Genomic DNA, 22,148 nt, shown 5'->3' on the forward strand with positions numbered 1-22,148 from the left:
GTGTGTGTGTGTGTGTGTGTAATATGCCTTATATTCCTTTTTCCTAAATCTTCCTCATCCTCCACTGTGTGCGCGTGTGCATGTGTGTGTGTGCGCGCGTGTGTGTGGGTGTGCGCGTGTGTTGGTGCATTCGCATTGTGAGTGAAGGAGACAGTTTCCTGGCCAGATGGGAGGTTTGAATCCAGGCCACCAGGGGAATGATGGGTTGTTGATTATTAGTCCAAACCCAAGCAGTGCCGTCTCTAGCTCAGCAGTGTAGCAGTGGATTAGCCTTGGATCTCATCAGTTCTAACAACAACAAAAAACGCTGCAACTTTCCACTTTTAGGCAGACGTTTCTGGAAAATCAAGTGTGGCGAAATGCACGCACACATGCACACACCACACACACACACGCACTCACACGTTTGTATTACTATGCTTGTGAGGACATAAACATTTTAGGACATTTAGATTTAAAAACAACATGCTAATTTTAAAGCTGAAAATAGCTGCGCTGCGATTCGTTGTAACAAGCTTGCAGATCTGCTATTTTCAGTGCGTGACACCGGCTCATAGCTAAGTATAAATCAGGCTTAACTACAACCCCAACCCCTAAATCTAACCTCTAATGTCTAATCATAACCCCAATCTGAAACCGTTCATAACCGTAAGCCTAATAGTCCAGGCCGACTAGCTCATGTTGGACCTCAAAATCTAAGTAATTGTAACAGCATTCTTTTCTTCACAGACAATTTCTCTGAGGTGTCCAAAACAACACACTAAAAGTCCTAAGAAATCCTAGTTGTGGAAATATGTTTAATTGCCACCGATCCAAGGTGTCCACCCATTATTGTCAAAAAGCCATATGGAATTATGGTGAGTCCAATTTTCATTCCTGAGATTTCAATTGACTTCCAAATACATTCTGAGGTGATGAATTCAGATGAAATACCCTGACTGAAACATGTTGTCTTGTGAGTACCAGGAAAATGGCCCCCACAAGGTAATGTTACTCAAATTCTATTATACTGGATTCACTAAGCAGATTTCTGTGATGACCAGTGGTGTTAAGTAACTAAGTACATTTACTCTCAAGTACTGTACTTAAGTACACTTGTGAGGTACTTTTACTTTACTGGAGTATTTTCAATTTTCAGTACTTTTACTTCTACTCCACTACATCTCAGAGGCAAATATTGTACTTTTACTCCACTACATTTATTTGAAAACTTTAGTTACTAGTTACTTTGCAGATATAAATTATTACATTATAAAACATGCATTAACCACTTCAGCCCTATTTTATACCTAGGCTATTTGAAAATAGCAGATCTACAAGCTCACAACGCGTCGCGATGCGACGAGTTGTGAGCTATTTTTAACTATTAACTATCTAATCTATTAACGTTTTAGTACTTTTACTTTTGGTACTTTAAGTACATTTTGATACCAATACTTTTGTACTTTTACTCAAGTAAATTTTGAATTCCGGACTTTTACTTGTAACAGAGTACTTCTACATTGCAGTATTGATACTTTTACTTAAGTAAGGAATGTGAGTACTTTTTCCACCACTGCTTGTGAGTACCAGGAAAATGGCCCCCACAAGGTAATGTTACTCAAATTCTATTATACTGGATTCACAAAGCAGATTTCTGTGATGACTAGCATGTGTGTGTACGCAGTTCCATTGTTTATCGTATGTACTTCAAGAGGGCAAAGAAAAAAATAGACTTGTCCCAAGGACAAACTTGAGAGCAAATCAATTCTTTGCTCAACCTGACCCATGCATTTGTACAAACAGAGCTCTTAAGTAGCTCTATTAATCCCTGAGTAGTTTACTGGTATCGATGAAAGCCCGGGCTGCATTACGCACGGAGCACATGTGTGTATACATTTAGACATAGGATATCTCCCTGGAGACGGCAAATGCTGAGAGACAAAGAGGAGAGAGAGAGAGAGAGAGAGAGAGAGAGAGAGAGAGAGAGAGAGAGAGAGAGAGAGAGAGAGAGAGAGAGAGAGAGAGAGAGAGAGAGAGAGAGAGAGAGAGAGAGAGAGAGAGAGAGAGAGAGAGAGAGAGAGCGCGCATCTGTTAGCTATCAGTGCATTTCTTCATAAGTAACCATATCACTTCACTCATCAGGCACAGAGTGAGACACACACACACACACACACACACACACACACACACACACACACACACACACACACACACACACACACACACACACACACACTGCACAATGAGTATTTACTTTTGGTAAGTATATTTTGATGCCGATACTTTTGTACTTACTTACTCATGTACATTTTGAATACATGACTTCTACTTGTAACAGAGTATATCTACATTGCAGTAGTGATGCTTTTACTTACTGTAAGTAAAACATGTCAGTACTTCTTCCATCACTGCACGCACGCACGCACGCACGCACGCACGCACGCACGCACGCACGCACGCACGCACGCACTGTACGTGTGCGAGCGCACATGCAATTTAGAAAGAAAACACATACTGTATACACATACGTTCAGACGCACATGCGCTCTCAGAATATGTGAATTTCTCCTGCCAAACATTTGTCATGCCTCATTATATTCACCGTCATGTACTGAACCACTTAGACCCTACAGTATATACTTAGTTGACCGGAGTCCCTCAGGGTTGTATTCTTGGTCAGCGCCTTTTTTTTTGCCTCTACATCAAATCTCTTTGCCAATAATAGTCTACCGCCCTGGGGGCCTCTACGGCTATTTTTACTGAATGTTTGCCCCTGAATAGAGATGCTAGTGCTTTGTTTCCCTCCATTGTATATTGAAACAACTTGAATCTATGTATATTTGAGATATAGCAGATATACTGTAGCAGATACAGTATACAACAAGCTCATAACGTATCGTGTCCATGAAAACATTTGGGGACATTTCAGGAGATTTTGGGACCTTTTTGGACTTTTCTTGAAATTTTGGGGTATTTACTCACAGCTGCTACTCCCAGTGAAAACATTCCACTGATGTTTACTGTGTGAAAGTATGTCAAGAAACATGGTTTCAGGTGTGTGTGTGTGTGTGTGTGTGTGTGTGTGTGTGTGTGTGTGTGCGTGTGCGTGTGCGCGTGCGTGTGTGTGAGTGTGTGTGTGTGTCCTTTGCCCTGTCTTCCTGTGTGGTCTGAATTGTCTCAGTTCCTGGTATGGACTGGTAACCTTCAGACAGGGAAGATGGAGAAACAGAGGGAGGAGAGGAGATGAGGGGAAGGGAAAGAGAGAGAAAGGAAGGAAGAGGGAAGAATGGAGGGAGTAAGAGGTGTATGAGCAGAGGAGAGAGAGAGAGAATTAGTTTAGGGCAATGGTTCTCAAACTTTGGCTCAGGGCACCCCTGTAAATAACCTTTTCATCCACGGCACCCCTGAATTATAGCACCTTACATTTATGTCATATTACGGTACATAAATGTAAATCTTTCCCCTTAAAGATACAATATGTCAGGAGGAAAACTCAGGTCCGTTTTACTAAGTGGTTAAACTGAAGTGATATGGATGAATTCCAAATATTATCAAAGTATTCTGAGGCACCCCTGGACTTGCATCACGGCACCCAAGGGTGCCAGAGCACCCACTTTGAGAAACCCTGGTTTAGGGTCACACATCTATCAGAAGTGTTGTATAGCCAACGTGTCGAGGTGTCAGATGGGTCAATGTTACATGTTTGCTTGTAGGTTGGGGGCAGTGCAGGTTTTCTGGTGTGTCGTTCATTTAACTCACGTTGGAGTGGTCAGTGACTCACTGAAAGAACGTAGTTAAATGCCTTCCAAGTGGGGTCAACCACGGCACCCATTGATTGATGTTCTAAAGGTCACCTATGTTGAACTCCACACTTCAGATGCGTTGAAAGCACCGTATCTAAACACCACAACCAGACGCTCCACCACCTTGCTCTCATGTGATGGAAGTGAACGTGACCAAGACACTGACACTAAAACTATGACAGAAAATGTCTGTCGACTACCTTTTTTCACTGACGAAAACGAAATAAAAACTAAGCTATGATAACTAAAAGTATGACTAAATATATTGACAATTTCATCAACAAATAAAAACTAGACTAAAATGTTAGTGAGGGACTAGTGGAGAAGAGATCCAGTAGAACTAAGACAAGTCATCATGGTTGCGCGCGGTTGTCACAGACCGAAAATAGCTGATCTACAAGCTCACAACTGCGACGCGTTGTGAGCTTGTAGATCAGCTATTTTTGGCATGCAGCTAATTGAAAATCATTTCGATGCCATCGCGGCCCGCCAAAAAAAAAATGTAGTCGACTAAATCAACTGTAGATTTAGCCGACTAAAATCTTATGATATTTAGTCGACTAAAACTAGACTAAAAGTAAACATTTCAGTTGACTAAAATATGACTAAAACTAAACAGAATTGTATTCAAAAGACTATGACTAAAACTAAATCAAAATGTGCTGTCAAAATCAACACTACTGTGAACGTGCCCTACTTTCACAACTTTGCTTCTCTCAGCATATTGCAGCTTTTGATTTGAGGAATATTTCGCTGTGCATCATTTCCAACAACGTACTGTTCAATGGACCATGTTATAGAGTTGGAAGTATAGCATGATACTTTAATGGTCTAATTTTTGGCCAGTAATAAGCAGTATAAAATAAAAGCACTACTGTGTCCATTAGTTTGGTCACATTTGAGGAATAACCATTCCTAATCAGAGAAATAGTCTGTTACTTGCATTACCAGTGTAAGGCTATCGTTCGCTCTGTACTGCAGTCATTCACCAGATTCATATTTGTGATCATTCCCTCTCTGATGGTGACACGTGCGACTATAAATATTGTATGTTTGGTGATTTTGGACCTATAATGTTTGTGTCTTACTGTACATACTTGTATTTCTAGGACCCGCAAGACTTATCAGCTGTCGTCATTTGTTTTACCATGTTGTCTAGACAGTTGCTAGGATTAATGCTTATCTGGTACCCTTAGTTACTTTCTAGCAATTGTTTGTTTTGCACTCTATCTACGTGACCTTTTACCCTGTCGTTTGTTGACTAGGGTTCATCATGCCATTACTCTGATATTTTACGTTTAAAACATAACTTAAATAACATAACTTAAATGTAATAGTAATTCTAATCTAATTCAATAATATTGATCCAATGTTCACTAGAAGTAGGGTTTCTCAGAGAAAGAGTGAGATTATATTACAATTTGCAATTTAGGCATTTAGCAGAAACTCTTAATCCAGCAAGGACAACACAAGATAATACATCAAATGCACATTAACATCAGGTTAAACCATCTCAGACATCACAACATTACACACACATTTTTTTTTATAAAAGAAAAGAAACAAATTCACACATTCATCATCAGTATATCTATACTTTTTATCACCTAACTCAAAAGTAGGGTTTCTCAGAGAAAGAGTGAGATTACATCAACATCAGGTTTATACCGTGTCAGACATCATGCATAGACCTATTACACACACATCTTTGATGCAAAATGTGTGACGAATTCATCAATATATCATACTTCTTTATCACCTAACTCAAATGTAGGATTTCTCAGAAAAGTGAGAGTGAGATTACGTCAGGTTCTACCACCTCAGACATCATCGCTTATTACCAGTGGTGTTAAATAATGAGGTACATTTACTCAAGTACTGTACTTAAGTACAATTTTGAGGTATTTTTTTGAGGTCTCAGAAGCAAATATTGTACTTTTACTCCACCGCAATTATTTGAAAACTTTAGTTACTAGTTACTCTGTAGACTTTGATTATTATCGCAAAACACATTAACTACTTCAGGCCTATATACATTTAGGAAAATAGCAGATCTACAAGCTCACAATGCGTTGCGATGCGACACATTGTGAGCTTGTAGATCTGCTATTTTCTAAAGATTTTTAATACATTTTGAACTTGTGAAATGGGACATTATGCCTACTTTTACTTTTGTACTTAAAGTACATTTTGATACCAATGCTTTTGTACTTTTACTCAAAGTAAATGTTGAATTCCGGACTTTTACTTGTAACGGAGTTTTTAAGTAAAACATGTCAGTACTTTTTCCACCAGTGCTCAAAAGTAGGGTTTCTCAGGGAAAAAAATAGTGAGATTATATCAGGTCCCACCACCCCAGACATCACGTTTATCACACCTCTTTGATAAGAGGGTGTGACACATGCGTTTATGTGTGACCTATGCATGATGTGACATGATTACCTGGAGTTCAAAGCACACAAAGTCACATGATGCAGACATACTGTGTGACTCCATGCATTTCTGGCTGTGAGCCTCTGACCTTTGAACCTGAGGTGTCGTGATACTTAAGAACCAGTGGTGGAAAGTAACTAAGTACATTTACTTAAGTACTGTACTTAAGGACTTTTTTTTTTTTAGTTATTTGTACTTTACTTGAGTATTTCCAGACAGACAGACAGACAGACACCAAGTGAATGAAAAACACTGAAAAAACGCTGAAATCTGTTTCAAAAGTTTATCCCAAGCTAACCTCAAGTATGTGTATATACTATAACTATTTCTGACAGCAAATTGACAACCATTATGGTTTTGTAAGCTATTTTCCTATAGGTTGAAATGTAACACTGCTCTGTTTGCACATTTCTGTATCCCTTTTTACGTAATTGTACATACATTATTTTGTATTGTCTGTTTAGTTCCACTTATGCTTTCGCAATGTAAATGCATGTTTTGTCATGCCAATGAAACCCCTTTGAATTAAAATTAAACTTAGACCATGGCAGACAGAACGACTATTCTAAACACAGTCAGTGGTGTAAAGTAACTAAGTACATTTACTCAAGTACTTTACTTACTGTAAGTACAATTTTGAGGTACTTTTACTTTTCTGGAGTGCCAATGTTCAGTACTTTTACTTCTACTCCACTCAGAAGCAAATATTGCACTTTTACTCCATTACAATTATTTGAAAACTTTAGTTACTAGTTACTTTGCAGATATACATTATTATATTATAAAACATACATTAACCACTTTAGCCTTATTTTATATATAGGCTGTTTGAAAATAGCCGATCTACAAGCTCACAACATGTCGCATTGCAACGTGTTGTGAGCTTGTAGATCGGCTATTTTCAAACATTTTAGTACTTTTACTTGTGGTACATTTTGATACCAATACTTTTGTACTTTTACACAGGTACATTTTTAATTCCTGACTTTTACTTGTAACGGAGTACTTCTACATTGCAGTATATTGATACTTTTACTTATGTAAAACAGTTGAGTACTTTTTCCACCACTGGTATTGTATTGTCTGTTTAGTTCCACTTATGCTTTCGCAATGTAAATGCATGTTTTGTCATGCCAATGAAGCCCCTTTGAATTCAAATTAAACTTAGACCATGGCAGACAGAACGACTATTCTAAACACAGCATACCTTTAATTTACCCCAAAATATCTCGCTACGACTCGACGTACATCTATGGCAAATGTCATTTCCCACGCCATGCATGGGCATACGCAACGTCTTTCACAGTACGTTTTGAACCTATCATCATCATCAGAGGACAGCCTATCATCATCAGATGACAGCACAGACCTCAGTGGTCAGCGTTTTTTAGCGTTTTGTTTCCATAGGATGTTTGTCTTGTTGGGTTTAGTGTAAAGGCCAAAGTCATTTAATGCAATCACACCGCACTGTGTCGGTTAAAGTCTAATCTAGTGTGAAGACAAAGGAAATCACACACAGAAGCACACGCACACGCAAACACACACACGCACACACACACAATTGAGTAAAAGTACAAAAGTATTGGTATCAAAATGTACTTAAAGTACCTAAAGTAAAAGTACTAAAATGTTTGAAAATAGCAGATCTACAAGCTCACAACACGTCGCAATGCGACACGTTGTGAGCTTGTAGATCGGCTATTTTCGAATAGCCTATGTATAAAATAGGGCTAAAGTGGTTAATGTATGTTTTATAATGTAATAATTGATAATCGCAAACTAGTAATTAAAGGGTTCAAATAATTGTAGTGGAGTAAAATAGTACAATATTTGCCTCTGAGATGTAGTGGAGTAGAAGTAAAAGTACTGAAAATTGGAAATACTCCACTAAAGTAAAAATACCTTTAAATTGTACTTAAGTACAGTACTTGAGTACAAGTACTTAGTTACTTTACACCACTGGCACACACTTACGCACACTCACAATAGCATTGTGTATTTGGGCACTCTCTTTGTAAACCTTTTACACTTGGAGCGTGTGAGCTTATCGTCGGTTAACCATAGCATGACGTCATGATTTTATTCTAATCAACATGGAAGTGCACATCACAAGCCTCGGACGCGGCAACGTCCTCGCGAAGCCGAAACTCGCATGCGAACGACCGCCAAACCGTGTCATTACGGACAGAGTCTGCAAGACGAACAGTATCCGATTAAAGTTAAACAGTCATCCGTCTTTTTCTGGAAATGTTTTCCAGTGCCGCCCGCTGTGGTTTCCCAGCCGTCTCTTTATCAGCTAAGGTTTCAGCGCAAAGCCTTTCATTTATTTAAAGTGTCAAGCCATTAATTCGAAAGGGATACTGTTCTTAACTGGGATTTGCTGTATATGTAGGTTAGATAAATCCAACAGGATAATTTTTTGGGGCGTTAATGTCGTCCTGCTGCTCTGAACAAGACCAAGTAGGGCTGTTTATACGGTCACTATCGGCACCGCACCGGTTGAAAAGGCAGCGTGTGTCCCGTGTTATAACCAAGCGCCTCTAAGACCTGAAGCCGACTCCATAAATGTCTTCTAAATCCTGACACTTTCCTGAAAAACCTATGTTTCTATATCAGTGGTTCTCAACTTTTTCATGTCAAGGACCCCCAAAATTAGTATGTATTTGGCCACGGACCCCCATCTCAAAATATGTTGTTCCAGGGACCCCCTAAAGCAAAGATTTGAGTAAAAAAAATATATATTCAAAGATTTGCAAAAATGTTCCAGATTTTTCTAAAAATAGCTAGATCTCATAGCGCGGCACTCGGTGCCGTGCTATGAGCTTGTAGATCTGCTATTTTTAAATAGCCGAAGTATAAAATAATGGTTAAGGTGGTTACACAGATGAGTTCCCAGTTTGAATGTGTTAAATCCAGTCTGAGAACTGTCGACAGTCACCTATAAAAGATAGAACCAGAGCAGCACGGTATTGTACACTTATACAACCAGCAGAAAGCAGACATAAAAAGTGCCATTGCCAGGGTTATTGCACTGACAACACGTTGCCCTGCCAGCACAATAATCAGCACAATAACAAGCGCAAAAATTCCTATCCCTTCCACTTTCTCTCTCTCTCTCTCTGTTGGTCACACTCTATCTCTTTCTGTCTCTGTCTGTCTCTCTCTCGCTGATCAAGCTCTGCTCTGACATCATACCCAACAGAAATGGTTGCCTATAAGAACAGTTTACAGTATATCAGACATGTCCATATTTGGGCATAACAGCTTCAACTTTATATACGTAGAATATTTCCAATAATGTATATTGTTAGGAGTTAGTTTTACATTTTCAGTTAATCAGTCCCAAACGGATAGTGATTTACTTTTTTGTACAGGGATGAACTTGGACCCACCCCATCTCTAATAATGCGCACTCACACACACACACACACACACAAACGCACACGCACGCGAGCGTGCGCTTGCACACACATATGGAAACCTTTAAAGTAGGAACTGTTCTGAATTAGTACCTGTGTTGCAATGTTCTCTGGGCTTAATCTTTGAACTTACTTAATGCTTCCAGTTTTTTAACACACACACACACACACACACACACACACACACACACACACACACACACACACACACACACCCACACCCACACCCACACACACACACACACACACACACACACACACACACACACACACACACACACACACACACACACACACATTCCTCTGTGAATGGTTGCAGGGGTGCTGTGTGTGATTGGACCTCCAGTGTTTTGATGTTGACCCGAGGTCTCTAACATGCTTCCATCTCTCCTCTGTTTTCTCACCCTCCATTTTCTCATCCTTCCATTCTGTCAATGTTCTACTCTCTCTCTCTCTCTCTCTCTCTCTCTCTCTCTCTCTCTCTCTGTCTCTCCCTCACTCTCTTTCATGCGTTCGCCTCCTATCAATCACAATCGTTCTTAATCACAACATTTCCTCTCTCTCTCTCTCCACCTCCCTCTTTCATTTTATTCATAAATTCAAAGTCTCTCTCTCTCTCTCCTTCTCATTTCCATCATTCATTCCATTCCTCCTTCATCCCTCCATCCGTGTTTATATTAGTTTCAATCTACCTGGCAATCAACCAGGAGCCATTACACACACAGACAAAACAATGCCCTCTGACTCTGCTGCCCATGAAGTCTGACTGTTTATTTCACTCTGAGGCCTCAAGGCTGAGGAGTTTACACAGTGCACAATGTTACTATGGGGTGTCTTTATTTGTTGTTGTACATAAGTACAATCCTGCCCAATAGCCAGTGGTGGAAAGTAACTAAGTACATTTACTCAAGCACTGTACTTCAAGTACAATTTTGAGGAACTTTTACTTTACTGGAATATTTCCAATTGTCTGTACTATTACTTCCACTCCACTATATCTCGGATCCAAATATTGCTTTTACTTGTGACAGAGCATTTATACATGGCAGTATTGATACTTTTACTTAAGTAAAACATTTGAGAACTTTTTCCACCGTCTGTCTGTCTGTCTGTCTGTCTGTCTGTCTGTCTGTCTCTCTGTCTGTCTGTCTGTCTGTCTGTCTGTCTCTCTGTCTGTCTGTCTGTCTGTCTGTCTGTCTGTCTGTCTGTCTGTCTGTCTGTCTGTCTGTCTGTCTGTCTGTCTGTCTGTCTGTCTGTCTGTCTGTCTGTCTGTCTGTCTGTCTGTCTGTCTGTCTCTCTGTCTGTCTGTCTGTCTCTCTGTCTGTCTGTCTGTCTGTCTGTCTGTCTGTCTGTCTGTCTGTCTGTCTGTCTGTCTGTCTGTCTGTCTGTCTGTCTGTCTGTCTGTCTGTCTGTCTGTCTGTCTGTCTGTCTGCTGGACTGAGCGGTACCAAATGTTGCGCTGCCAGTACAGGCCAAGGAAGTAAATCCCTGTATTTTCTTTTCACACACTACATGTATCATATTTCTTGTTTCATATTCAACTTTATAAAACTTTAATTCTATAATGGATGTCATTGGCACTGGCGGTCGATCGGGGCTGAAACCGTGCCCAAATATGGAGATGACGCCAATGCCGCCATCATAGACCGTAGCCACACATGAAGTCCAAGATCTACATGGAAGCCTTGGCTTTATTGGACCCTGTCTTGTTTTATTTTGTGTGAATGTCTGTTGGTTTCTTGTACGTTTCCGCTTGCTCACACGTGCGTGTGTGTGTGTGTGTGTGTGTGTGTGTGTGTGTGTGTAATGGAGAACAGTATGTGCTGATGTGAAACAGTACAGTTTGTTATGTATCCGAGTCTCACTTGTGTCAACGATTGGAACACGTTGTCCCTTCAGGAAACACCATCGGTGTCAGTTTGAAACAATAAGAGTGTCCCTAAACACGTTTGGGAGAAGCCAGCTCTTGGGCGTTAAAAGAAAATATTGTTGTATTTCTGATGATACCCACTTATCACTACTTGGGAAAAAAAGTTAAATATCTTGTCTATGCGTTGAGTGCTAAATATATTCGGTGTCAGGAGCCATCCCATTGTTTAAAATTCTCCAGTACACTTGTCTCAGCGACGCAGGAGGGGGGGGGGTGGGGGGTGGGGGGTTTGAACATACTCAGTTCCATGGGGGGGGGGGGGGGGGGGAAGAAAAAAGAAAAAGAAAAAACTCCGACATCTACACTTCATGGAGTACATTTCTTGTTCGGTTACCGAATTAACCGAATTAACCGAATTAACCGAATGAAAGTTTTTAAAAAAAGTTGACACTTTAGTCTCCTACCGGAGCTGCCGCCGGTCGTTAAATTAATGGCTTAGGAATGCGACAAAAACAAAAAAAATCTCCATGAATTCAAGTCTCCATGGGGTGTGTTGATTGATAGAAAAAAAAGTAATTTTGGGGGTGAACTATCCCTTTAAGCCCTGTTTTGTACTTCGTGCATTGGTGAGGTGTTTTTGTATTAACGTTTCCCAAGCGTATTTTTATTTGTTTTTTTTTCGTGGCTTGTTCACTTGAGCAATGTCTTCTACTGTTAGCCGCCGTAGACGACGTCATCGGGTGCCTTACTGGCACCGGGTGCCTTACTGGCACCGGGGCAGTTAGTTTGTCAGGGGAGATGATGGGGGGCTTGGCTGAGGGGATGTTTCTCAATCACTGCCCCTGTTCAGAGTTTCCCGGCCGCTGTGAGACGGCAGCCTTCCAGTCACAGGCCTGCTTCCATGACCTCTGTGGGTCCTCTGCCGTCCTCTAACTCATTGGTTCTCAAAGTGGGGTCTGGGGACCCCCGGGGGTCCTTGGGGGGGGGGGGGGGGGTATCAGGGGTCCCCAGCTGTCACAATCATTTCAACCACTTCAACCATATTTAATACTTTGGCTATTCAAAAATAGCAGATCTACAAGCTCATAGCACACAAGCTTGTAGATCTGCTATTTTTCTTAAAGCGTGATTTTTTTTTGCAAATCTTTGAATATGTATATATTTTTTCAACTGAAATCTTTGCTTCTGGGGGTCCCTGGAACAACATATTTTGAGATGGACCCCCCTGGGAACCCACACTGTGTAAGAACAATGGGCCCGATTCACTAAGAAATCTACGACCATATTTTGATCTTACCGGCATTTAAGCCAATTTCTTCATGCAAAATATCTTAAATGCCGGTAAGATCAAAATATGGTCGTAAATTTCTTAGTGAATCGGGGCCAATGATGTTATAGGCAGGAACCTCAACCCGTGTGTGACCCTCACACCACATTGCCCGGGGCTCCGAATTCCTTCACGTGGTTTTGGCCGTGCGCTCAGTGCTGCTCTTCCCAAATATGACAGCAGGCGTCATCTTTTAGCTAGAAGAGAGAGAAGTTCAATAGCAATGTGAAGCCGACCGCAATCTCAACCCGCCCCGTTGTTTCTAGACAAAACATGACGTGCATGTGGTCTTAACAGTCACTTTTGTGTCCTGATTTGTAAGGAACCTTTCCTTCGGACATGTCTGGTTTTTGTTGGGGACAGTGCAGAGGACTTACGGGAAGGTGGAGGTGTCCTTTAAGAGTCCCGAACCGAAACGTCGGTCAAAACATGGGTAATCAGTGTGGGGCTAGGGCTCTCCAAAATCGGGATCGACATTGGACCCATACATCTCGCATCAGTCGGGACTCTAGTGTCCTTTTCATTCTCTACGCACTGCGAGCCGTTGTGAGTTTGTAGATTGTATATTTTTGAATGTTTGCCTCTTTCTTAAGTAATATTTGACAATTTGGCCAATTTGGTATCAAAAAGGTCCTAAAAGTCATTCAATTGTAACTTTAGAGATGTGCAGATACCCTGTATACACTTATACGGTATGTTGGCTTGTTTACTGTTGAGTGAGAAAACAATTTTGGACATTAATTCATTCACTGCCAGAGTTTTTCAGAACAGTCTGCAGTCAGTGCCAGCGTTTTTGAGCATTCTTACTAACCTTTCAAGAGCCACGGAATATTTCGCTCCAGGACGATCGACACGCGAGTGCCGCAAAAGACGGAGCTCATTCACCGCACTGAATGAGTTAACCCATTAAGACCTGGAACTGTGTCATTTTTAGATTTGAGCTAAAAAGCATTATTTTTAGCCTACACTTTAGGCTATTCAAAAATAGCAGATCTACAAGCTCATAGCGCGGCACCGAGTGCCGCGCTACGAGCTTGTAGATCTGCTATTTTTGAAAATTCGTGAAAATGTGTGCAAATCTTTGAATATATATATTTTTTTAAAGCAACATTTTAAACTAAAATCTTTGCTTCTGGGGGTCCCCTGGAACAAAATATTTTGATGAGGGTCCGCGGCCAAATACATATAATTTTGGGGGTCCTTGACATGAAAAAGATTGAGCACCACTGATATAGAAACATACGTTTTTCAGAAAACTGTTGGGATTTAGGAGACATGTAGAATCGGCTTCAGGTCTCAATGGGTTAAGATAATCATCTTGGGGGACCCTCCCAAAGTCATGTGGGGACCCACAGTTTGAGAACCACTGCTCTTACATCCTCTCTCTTCTCTCTCTCTCTCTCTCTCTCCCGTCTTGCAGGGCGACCACACGTGGGCCACCATGTTGGGTCAGAGCGTGCGGCTGCAGCCCGTTCCCATCCAGAGCCTGTCTGAGCTGGAGCGAGCCAGACTGCAGGAGGTGGCCTGTTACCACCTGGAGGAGAGAGACCTGGACTTTAAGATCAGGATACCCAAAGGTATTTATACCGTGTTATTTACCTGGACCTATTTCCTCATAACCACTTTGGACTCCCTGTTTTTGGGCATGTCATTAAAGGAGTAGTTCACCCAAAAGATGACTTTTTTTCCTATCAATTACGCAACCCCATGAAGCCTTGAATTCGTGGATTTTTTTTTTGTTTTTGTCGCATTCCTGAGTCAATAATTCGGTGACCGGGTGGCTGGTCATCTGGTCATCAAATTATTGGCTTAGGAATGCGACAAAAACTAAAGAATCTCCATTAATTCCAGGCTTGATGGGAGTGTTAGTGATAGAAAATAAGTCATTTTTTTGGGGGGTGAACTATTCCTTTAAATAGGTAAACGTTTTATAACATTTTTAGAAACATTTTGAAAGAATTTTGAAAAGTTTTGGAAAAATGTTCTGGGGGGAAAGAAAGGGAGGCTTTCAACAAGCTAAAAATATACTCTTCAAGAGTTGTTCCCATACAGATACCAGTATCAGAAAAGCTGTCGATACTGCCTAAAAGCTGGTATCGGTATCGGCCAGTATGGCAGTCTATGCCATTCCGATACCACGTAATTTATCACATGATGAGATTTAATTTACAGTAATATTTTGAATGTTTCAGTTGATCTTGCGTGACCGTTTTATAACTGTACTATTTACATTATTAGTTTACTAACGTGTAGCTGCACAATTATATGGAATTTATTCTTAGATTCGTCGTTCTCAAGCTATTTAATTTCAAGGACCACCATAACTGTGAGAGTGTACAAATGGAACCAAATGGACCCTTACGGGTTCATTTGGTTCCATTTGTACACTCTCACAGTTACAGACCCTGTAACGGTCCATTTGAAACCCCCTCAAGGAACACTTGAGGGTCCCTAGACCCCACTTTGAGAACCACTATCGTATATTACTGTTAAATTACACACTGGTATGGGATCGGTACTCGGTATCGACCGATACGCAAGCTATGGGTATCGGGATTGGTATCGGGAAGGAAGAACTGGTGCATCTCTAATAGGCATGTGTAACGATTTATCGTAAATCGATTCAAATCGATTCAAACTGGTGACAATTTAAATCGATTTAATGAAAAAGATATTGCGAGAAATAATTAAAAAATATATTTTTTGTCCATTTGTCTTTTTTTCTTTTTTGTAATTTTGTGTTTAAAAAATCGTGAAAAATCGTATCGTGAACCTAGTATCGTATCGTGATTTGAGTGAATCGTTACATGGCTAATCTCTAATCATGACTTTCTTTTGATTAGCTTCCAATGTTTGCAATTGTTGCGTGTGTGCAATAATACAGTGACTCAGCTCCATCTCAACATCAGTGAATGTTTTTATTTCACTTGTCAAGTGCAGGGAAATTGATGAGTTGAAGGAGGTGTCTATAGACGTTGACATTGGGTCACGTTACAGCACTTAGAATGCATAAAAATACAATACATGCTTTTATAAAGAAGATGAAAGATGAAATAATATAGTTCATTTATTTACATGGCTTTCAGTTTCCACTTCAAACATGCATATTGATTATGCAGTCATTCAGGGTGAATACATTCACTGCCAGAATGTTTTCGCTTCATCCAGTGGTGTAAAGAGTATTTCCAATTTTCAGTACTTTTACTTCAACTCCACTACTATCTCAGAGGCAAATATTGTACTTTTACTCCACTGCAATTATTTGAAAACTTAAGTTACTAGTTACTTTGTAGATTTTGATTATTATTACAAAACACCCTAATCACTTCAGCCCTATATATATTTCAGCCATTTGAAAATAGCAGATCTACAATCATGCGATGCGACGCATTGTGAGCTTGTAGATCTGCTATTTTCAAACGATTTTTTAATGCATTTTGAACTTCTGAAATGGGACATTCTGCGCAACGAGTACTTTTACTTTTGGTACTTTAAGTACATTTTGATACCAATACTTTTGTACTTTTACTCAAGCATATTTTGAATTCCGGATCTTTTACTTGTACCAGAGTATTTCTACATTGCAGTATTGATACTTTTTACTGAAGTAAAACATTGTGAATACTTTTACCACCACTGGCTTCATGGCAAAGGTTTGGAAAATGTTCCTGAATGCCGGAGTGTTTGAGTGTCTGAATGTCTTAATTCCCCTGTGTGGGATCTCAGTGTTTATTATTAGACTCTCCTAGGCCCCTGCAAGGCACTCAAAGAACAGTTGTTGGGTTTTGTCGTCCTGGGTTTTACATGTCGAGATGTTTTTGTTCTGGCTTAATAACACCAGAGACAAAAATAACAAGCTAGCAACAACCAAAACACGACACTTCTCAGCAATCCTTTTATTAAGTACCAGCATTTTGGGGTTTGCTATGGGGATGTTTGGTTATAATGAAGGAGGAGCTCACTGTTTTTTTTGGAAAATGCTGGATTTCTCGTGTTGGGAAAACAAATTTTCCATTTCGGTTAGCGTCCAAGCCAGAATTGTGTTTGTGTTGTTTGGTAGTTGATTACTCCAAGGAAACGGCTGTAATTACCTACAGTGTGTGTGTGAAATGTTGTCTAAGGAATTCTGTCTCGTCTTTCTTACTGGAAAACACGCTTCTTCTGTTGCTGTTTGTTTTCCAAAGCACACAGTCGCTATTTCTCACCCATTCCACTGAACTATCTTCACTCAAATCTGGTTCTTACTGGTGTTTGAAAGTGTGTGTGTAGTAGACACAGTATGTGTAGAAAGCAGTGGTGTAAAGTAACTAAGTACATTTACTCAAGTATTGTACAAAAGTACACTTTTGAGGAATTTTCACTTTACTGGAGTATTTCTCATACTCAATACTTTTACTTCTACTCCACTACATCTCAGAGGCAAATATTGTACTTTTAGTCACTACTATTATTTGACAGCTTTAGTTACTAGTTACTTTGTAGATTTAGATTATTATCACAAAACATACATTACCCACTTCAGCCCTATATATTTTGCCATTTGAAAATAGCCGATCTACAAGCTCACAATGCGTTGCATCGCTTGTAGATCTGCTATTTTCAAAAGATTTTTATACATTTTGAACTTGTGAAATGGGACATTCTGCACAATGCATACTTTTACTTTTGGTACTTTAAGTACATTTTGATACCAATACTTTTGTACTTTTATTCAAGTACATTTTGAATTCCGGAGTTGCTTGTAACAGAGTATTTCTGCATTGCAGTATTGATACTTTTACTTGGGTAAAACATGTGAGTACTTTTTCTACCACTGGTAGAAAGTATGTGTGTAGACACCTTTGTCCTCCTTTAGAACACTGAGGTCCTAAAGTCACCCAATAAAGTGGGATTTCTTTAGCAATAACCTATAAAGCTCTCAACACCTCTGAGCTACCAGAGAGAGTGTGTGTGTGTGTGTGTGTGTGTGTGTGTGTGTGTGTGTGTGTGTGTGTGTGTGTGTGTGTGTGTGTGTGTGTGTGTGTGTGTGTGTGTGTGTGTGTGTGTGTGTGTGTGCGTGCGTGCGTGCGTGCGTGCGTGCGTGCGTTATTGCAGAGAAGTATTTTATCATTTCATCTGGAAGACAATAATGATGTGTGTGTGCGTGCGTGAGAGACAGATGTGAAAGTATCTAGGTGTGAGCGCACGTGTGTATGTTACGCATGTGCCTGTGTGTACATTTACTGTATGTGCATGTGTGCATGGACTCTATTTCTGCACGCACACGTGTTTGGGAAAGTGAAAATCATTATGGACCTGGCCTATTTCACTGTGGTGGTTTTGGTAAGGGAACAAATCCGGACTCTTTGGGAGAGACAACAGATTATGTGTTCCTGTATCAGGGCTAAACTAGGGTACGTTGCTAGTCCCCTCAATCCCCTCACCAGTTATTACTATTACTAACGCTGCTGCAATGTCCGAGGAGCCGAGCAAATATAATATATTGTTGTTATGAAGAAGGAAGGCACTGGAGCAAACCTCGACAATTAAAGCCTTTTTAACCCATTAAGACCTGAGAAGATTCTAGAAATGTCTTCTAAATCCTAACAGTTTTTTGAAAAATAAAATAAATAAAAATATTTTCGAGATTTTTCAAAAATAGCAGATATACAAGCTCATAGCGCGGCACTCGGTGCCGCGCTATGAGCTTGTATATCTGCTATTTTTGAATAGCCAAAGACATCTTAAGTGACACAGATGCGTTCCAGGTATCAATAATTACAGTCAGCAGGCAAATAACGTGACAAAGTTTTGATGTCAATACAACTTCATCAGGTCATCAAATATATTTTTTTACTCACTTTGAGTATCTGTATTTTACTTGGGTATTTATGTTTTTGGATACCTATGACTTTCACTCCACTACATTTCAAATACAAATATTGTACTTTTGACTCCACTGCGTTTCTAGGAAGGGCAAAAGTACATTATGGATTAACCACTTATTTCAAATATAGTGAAAATAGCAGATCTACAAGCTCAAAATGTGTCACAATGCAATGCATTGACCTTGTTGATCTGCTTTTTTCACAATTGTTTATATTTTTTGACAATGTATGGAAAATCGTTGCATGATTTTTGTGAAAATTGACTAAATGTACTTTGTAATTTGTACTTTTGAATACTTAAATGCACATACTTTTGGCATACATAAAGGCCTATATATCTATACTTTGACCCAAGTAATGTACACAAGACGTAACCATACAGACCACATTGAATTAAGGTTCAAGCACGGGCCATTTTTGTTGTGTGTCATGAATCATTGTCAGTGCAGATCGTGGTCTCAGTATTGAAACAAGCCATTTCATTAGAGAGATAAACCATAGCATTACATGTGAACCCACCAGATCTCTGACTGTGGGACAAAGACCTGAGTTAGAACTGTGTGGGAATATTCCTTCAACTTCACTCCCCTGGGGTCTCTCTCTCTCTCTCTCTCTCTCTCTCTCTCTCTCTCTCTCTCTCTCTCTCTCTCTCTCTCTCTCTCTCTCTCTCTCGTTCTGACTGTTTTCCGTTCTGCTTCTCTTCTGTTTTGTTTTATAAGTGTCTATCTATGGTCTCTCTCTGTTTACTCCCTCTCGCTCTCTCTAGTTCTGACAGATTTCTGTTCTGCTTCTCCTCCGTTTAATAAGTGTCTATCTATGGTCTCTCTCTCTCTCTCATTCTCTCTCTGCATGTCTCCATCCTTTCTCCCTCCTTTAAGTCTCTCCTCTCTGTTAATGTCTCTCTATTTTCTCTTGGGGATTTCTGTTCTCCTCCTTGTACCCCCCCTCCCCCTCTCCCCATCTCTCTATCTCTTCTCCCTTCAGTATCTTATCTCTCTTTCCCTCTCTCTCTCTCTCCATCACATATCTCTCTACCGCTTCCCCTGTCTTTCTGGCCACATCTCTCTCTGAACCTCTCTATTCACGAGCCAAGTACCCAAATGGCTACTTTGCATAAAAGGTTTACAAGTGAGTGTGAACAATGTATCCATCACTCCTCACATCTATAGGCTACACGGTAAGCAACACAGCATGTTGGCTTCAGCAGTGGTGTAAAGTAACTAAGTGCATTTACTCAAGTACTGTACTTAAGTAATATTTTTAGGTACTTTTACTTTACTGGAGTATTTCCAATTTTACGTACTTTTACTTCTACTCCACTACATCTCAGAGGCAATTATTGTCCTTTTACTCCACTACAAATATTTGAAAACCTTTAGTTACTAGTTACTTTGCAGATATAAATTATTATATTATGAAACATACATTAATCACTTTAGCCCTATTTTATACCGAGGCTATTTGAAAATAGCCAATCTACAAGCTCACAACACGTTGCATTGCGACACGCTGTGAGCTTGTAGATCTGCTATTTTCAAACATTTTAGTACTTTTACTTTTGTACTTTTACTCAAGTAAATTTTGAATTCCGGACTTTTAACAGAGTACTTCTGCATTGCAGTATTGATACTTTTACTTAAGTAAAACATTTGAGTACTTTTTCCACCATTGGGCTTCAGTAGGGCTGCTGCCAGTATCCTATCTGCGCGCAGCAACGCCTCAGCCACCGTCGAAGAAGAGAAAGAAACTCGTTCAAAGCAAACTTTTAGTTTCAGCTCCTACAATTCATGGCATTCCTTATATTTGTATTAGTTTAAAAAGACTAAAACTAAGCTAAAAAACATTTCCTATACAAACATGTTAACAGCTTTAAGGTCAAATAAAATGCGCGCGCATGCGAGGGATGTCATTAAAATACTGTTCGGCCGGGAAAAAAATCACCAATACACCCCCTGCCAAAGCAAAAAAAGAAACAATATTTCAAGAGGCAAATACCAACAACTTTCAAGTGTACTTGCAATAGTACAGAGGTAGCAGCAGTTTTTCAAATGCATTTAAAGGTAGTTACTCTCTCTCTCTCTCTCTCTCTCTCTCTCTCTCTCTCTCTCTCTCTGTCCATTCCTCTCTCTAGGAGGTTATGTTGTCTATAGCTGTGACCCAGCAGGAATCCTCACAGAGAAACTCTTAAGCTTGTTTTCATTAGGCGCACGCTGTGTGTGTGTGTGTGTGTGTGTGTGTGTGTGTGTGTGTGTGTGTGTGTGTGTGTGTGTGTGTGTGTGTGTGTGTGTGTGTGTGTGTGTGTGTGTGTGTGTGTGTGTGTGTGTGTGTGTGTGTGTGTGTGTGTGTGTGTGTGTGTGTGTGCGCGTGTGTGCGCTCCTGGCATGGCATGGGTGAATTCTTGGTGAAATGTGTCAGTTGTGGTGAGTCACGTTTTGCTCTTATTTGGTGTGTCTGGAGGTTCATGTTCATGCTGCTTTCACCTCCTTCTCCTCCTGCTGTTCCTCTCTCTCTCTCTCTCTGTCTGTCTCTGTCTATCTGTCTGTCATTCTATCTTTCTCTGTCTCTGCTCCTGACCTTCTCTTTCACTTATTTTGTCTATTGCTCTTAACCCATTAATAAGACCTGAGGCCGATTCTACCAAATGTCTTCTAAATCGGTTATAAACCGTTCAAACTTTTTCCTGCCAAGGATCCCCCAAAATGATATGTATTTGGCTGCGGACCCCCCGCATCTGGAAAAAACGTTTTGTGCCAGGGACCCCCCAGAAGTGAAGATTTGTGTAAAAACAAGACATGACACGCCATGTATACCAGCTAGCTGCACGCTTTGTTTTGCCTCGATCCAATCTTTTTTCTCTCTCTGTGTGTGTGTGTGTGTGTGTGTGTGTGTGTGTGTGTGTGTGTGTGTGTGTGTGTGTGTGTGTGTGTGTGTGTGTGTGTGTGTGTGTGTGTGTGTGTGTGTGTGTGTGTGTGTGTGTGTGTGTGTGTGTGTGTGTGTGTGTGTGTGTCGTGTATGCGCGGCTTGTTTTCATAGACCTGGCTGCTTATTTCTCTCGCAGAATCTGGCAACACTGTTGCGATACCATAGCATGGGAGGACGAGACCGTCGTTCATAGTATGGGATGTCTCCCCATTGGCTGATATTGGAATATGTTGACTAGTGCTCTGTCTCCAGACCAGCCGCTCTTCGAGCTTGCTGGTACAAAAAAGCTAAATGATCCAACATTTTTCCAACACTAGCAAAAAGAGCAGAAGTACAAGCTCTCAGTGTGGCACGAAGTGACACGCTGTTGCTATATATATATATATATATATATATATATATATATATATAGCTAAAATCAAAATTGACACAGATGCTTTCCCGGTTTTAATGGGTTAATAGTTTGTTTTTCTTTCTTTCTTTCTTTCTTTTTTCTTTCCTTGTACAGTACGTGTCCACAAGATG

At 40.2% G+C, this 22,148-nt stretch overlaps 1 protein-coding gene across 2 annotated transcripts in view; it reads left to right on the plus strand.

Annotated features, from left to right (window-relative positions):
* The window catches only part of arhgap36 (Rho GTPase activating protein 36), a 97,448-nt gene that overhangs the window by 48,897 nt on the left and 26,403 nt on the right, over nucleotides 1–22,148 (plus strand). For both annotated transcript variants that reach the window (XM_080452007.1, XM_080452008.1), the window contains exon 2: nucleotides 14,255–14,411. In XM_080452007.1, the coding sequence (XP_080308133.1) occupies nucleotides 14,255–14,411 (157 nt within the window). The remainder of the gene's footprint in view (nucleotides 1–14,254; nucleotides 14,412–22,148) is intronic.

The sequence above is a fragment of the Gymnoscopelus braueri genome (assembly GCF_963280865.1).
Source record: "Gymnoscopelus braueri genome assembly, chromosome: 15".
Lineage (NCBI taxonomy): Eukaryota > Metazoa > Chordata > Actinopteri > Myctophiformes > Myctophidae > Gymnoscopelus > Gymnoscopelus braueri.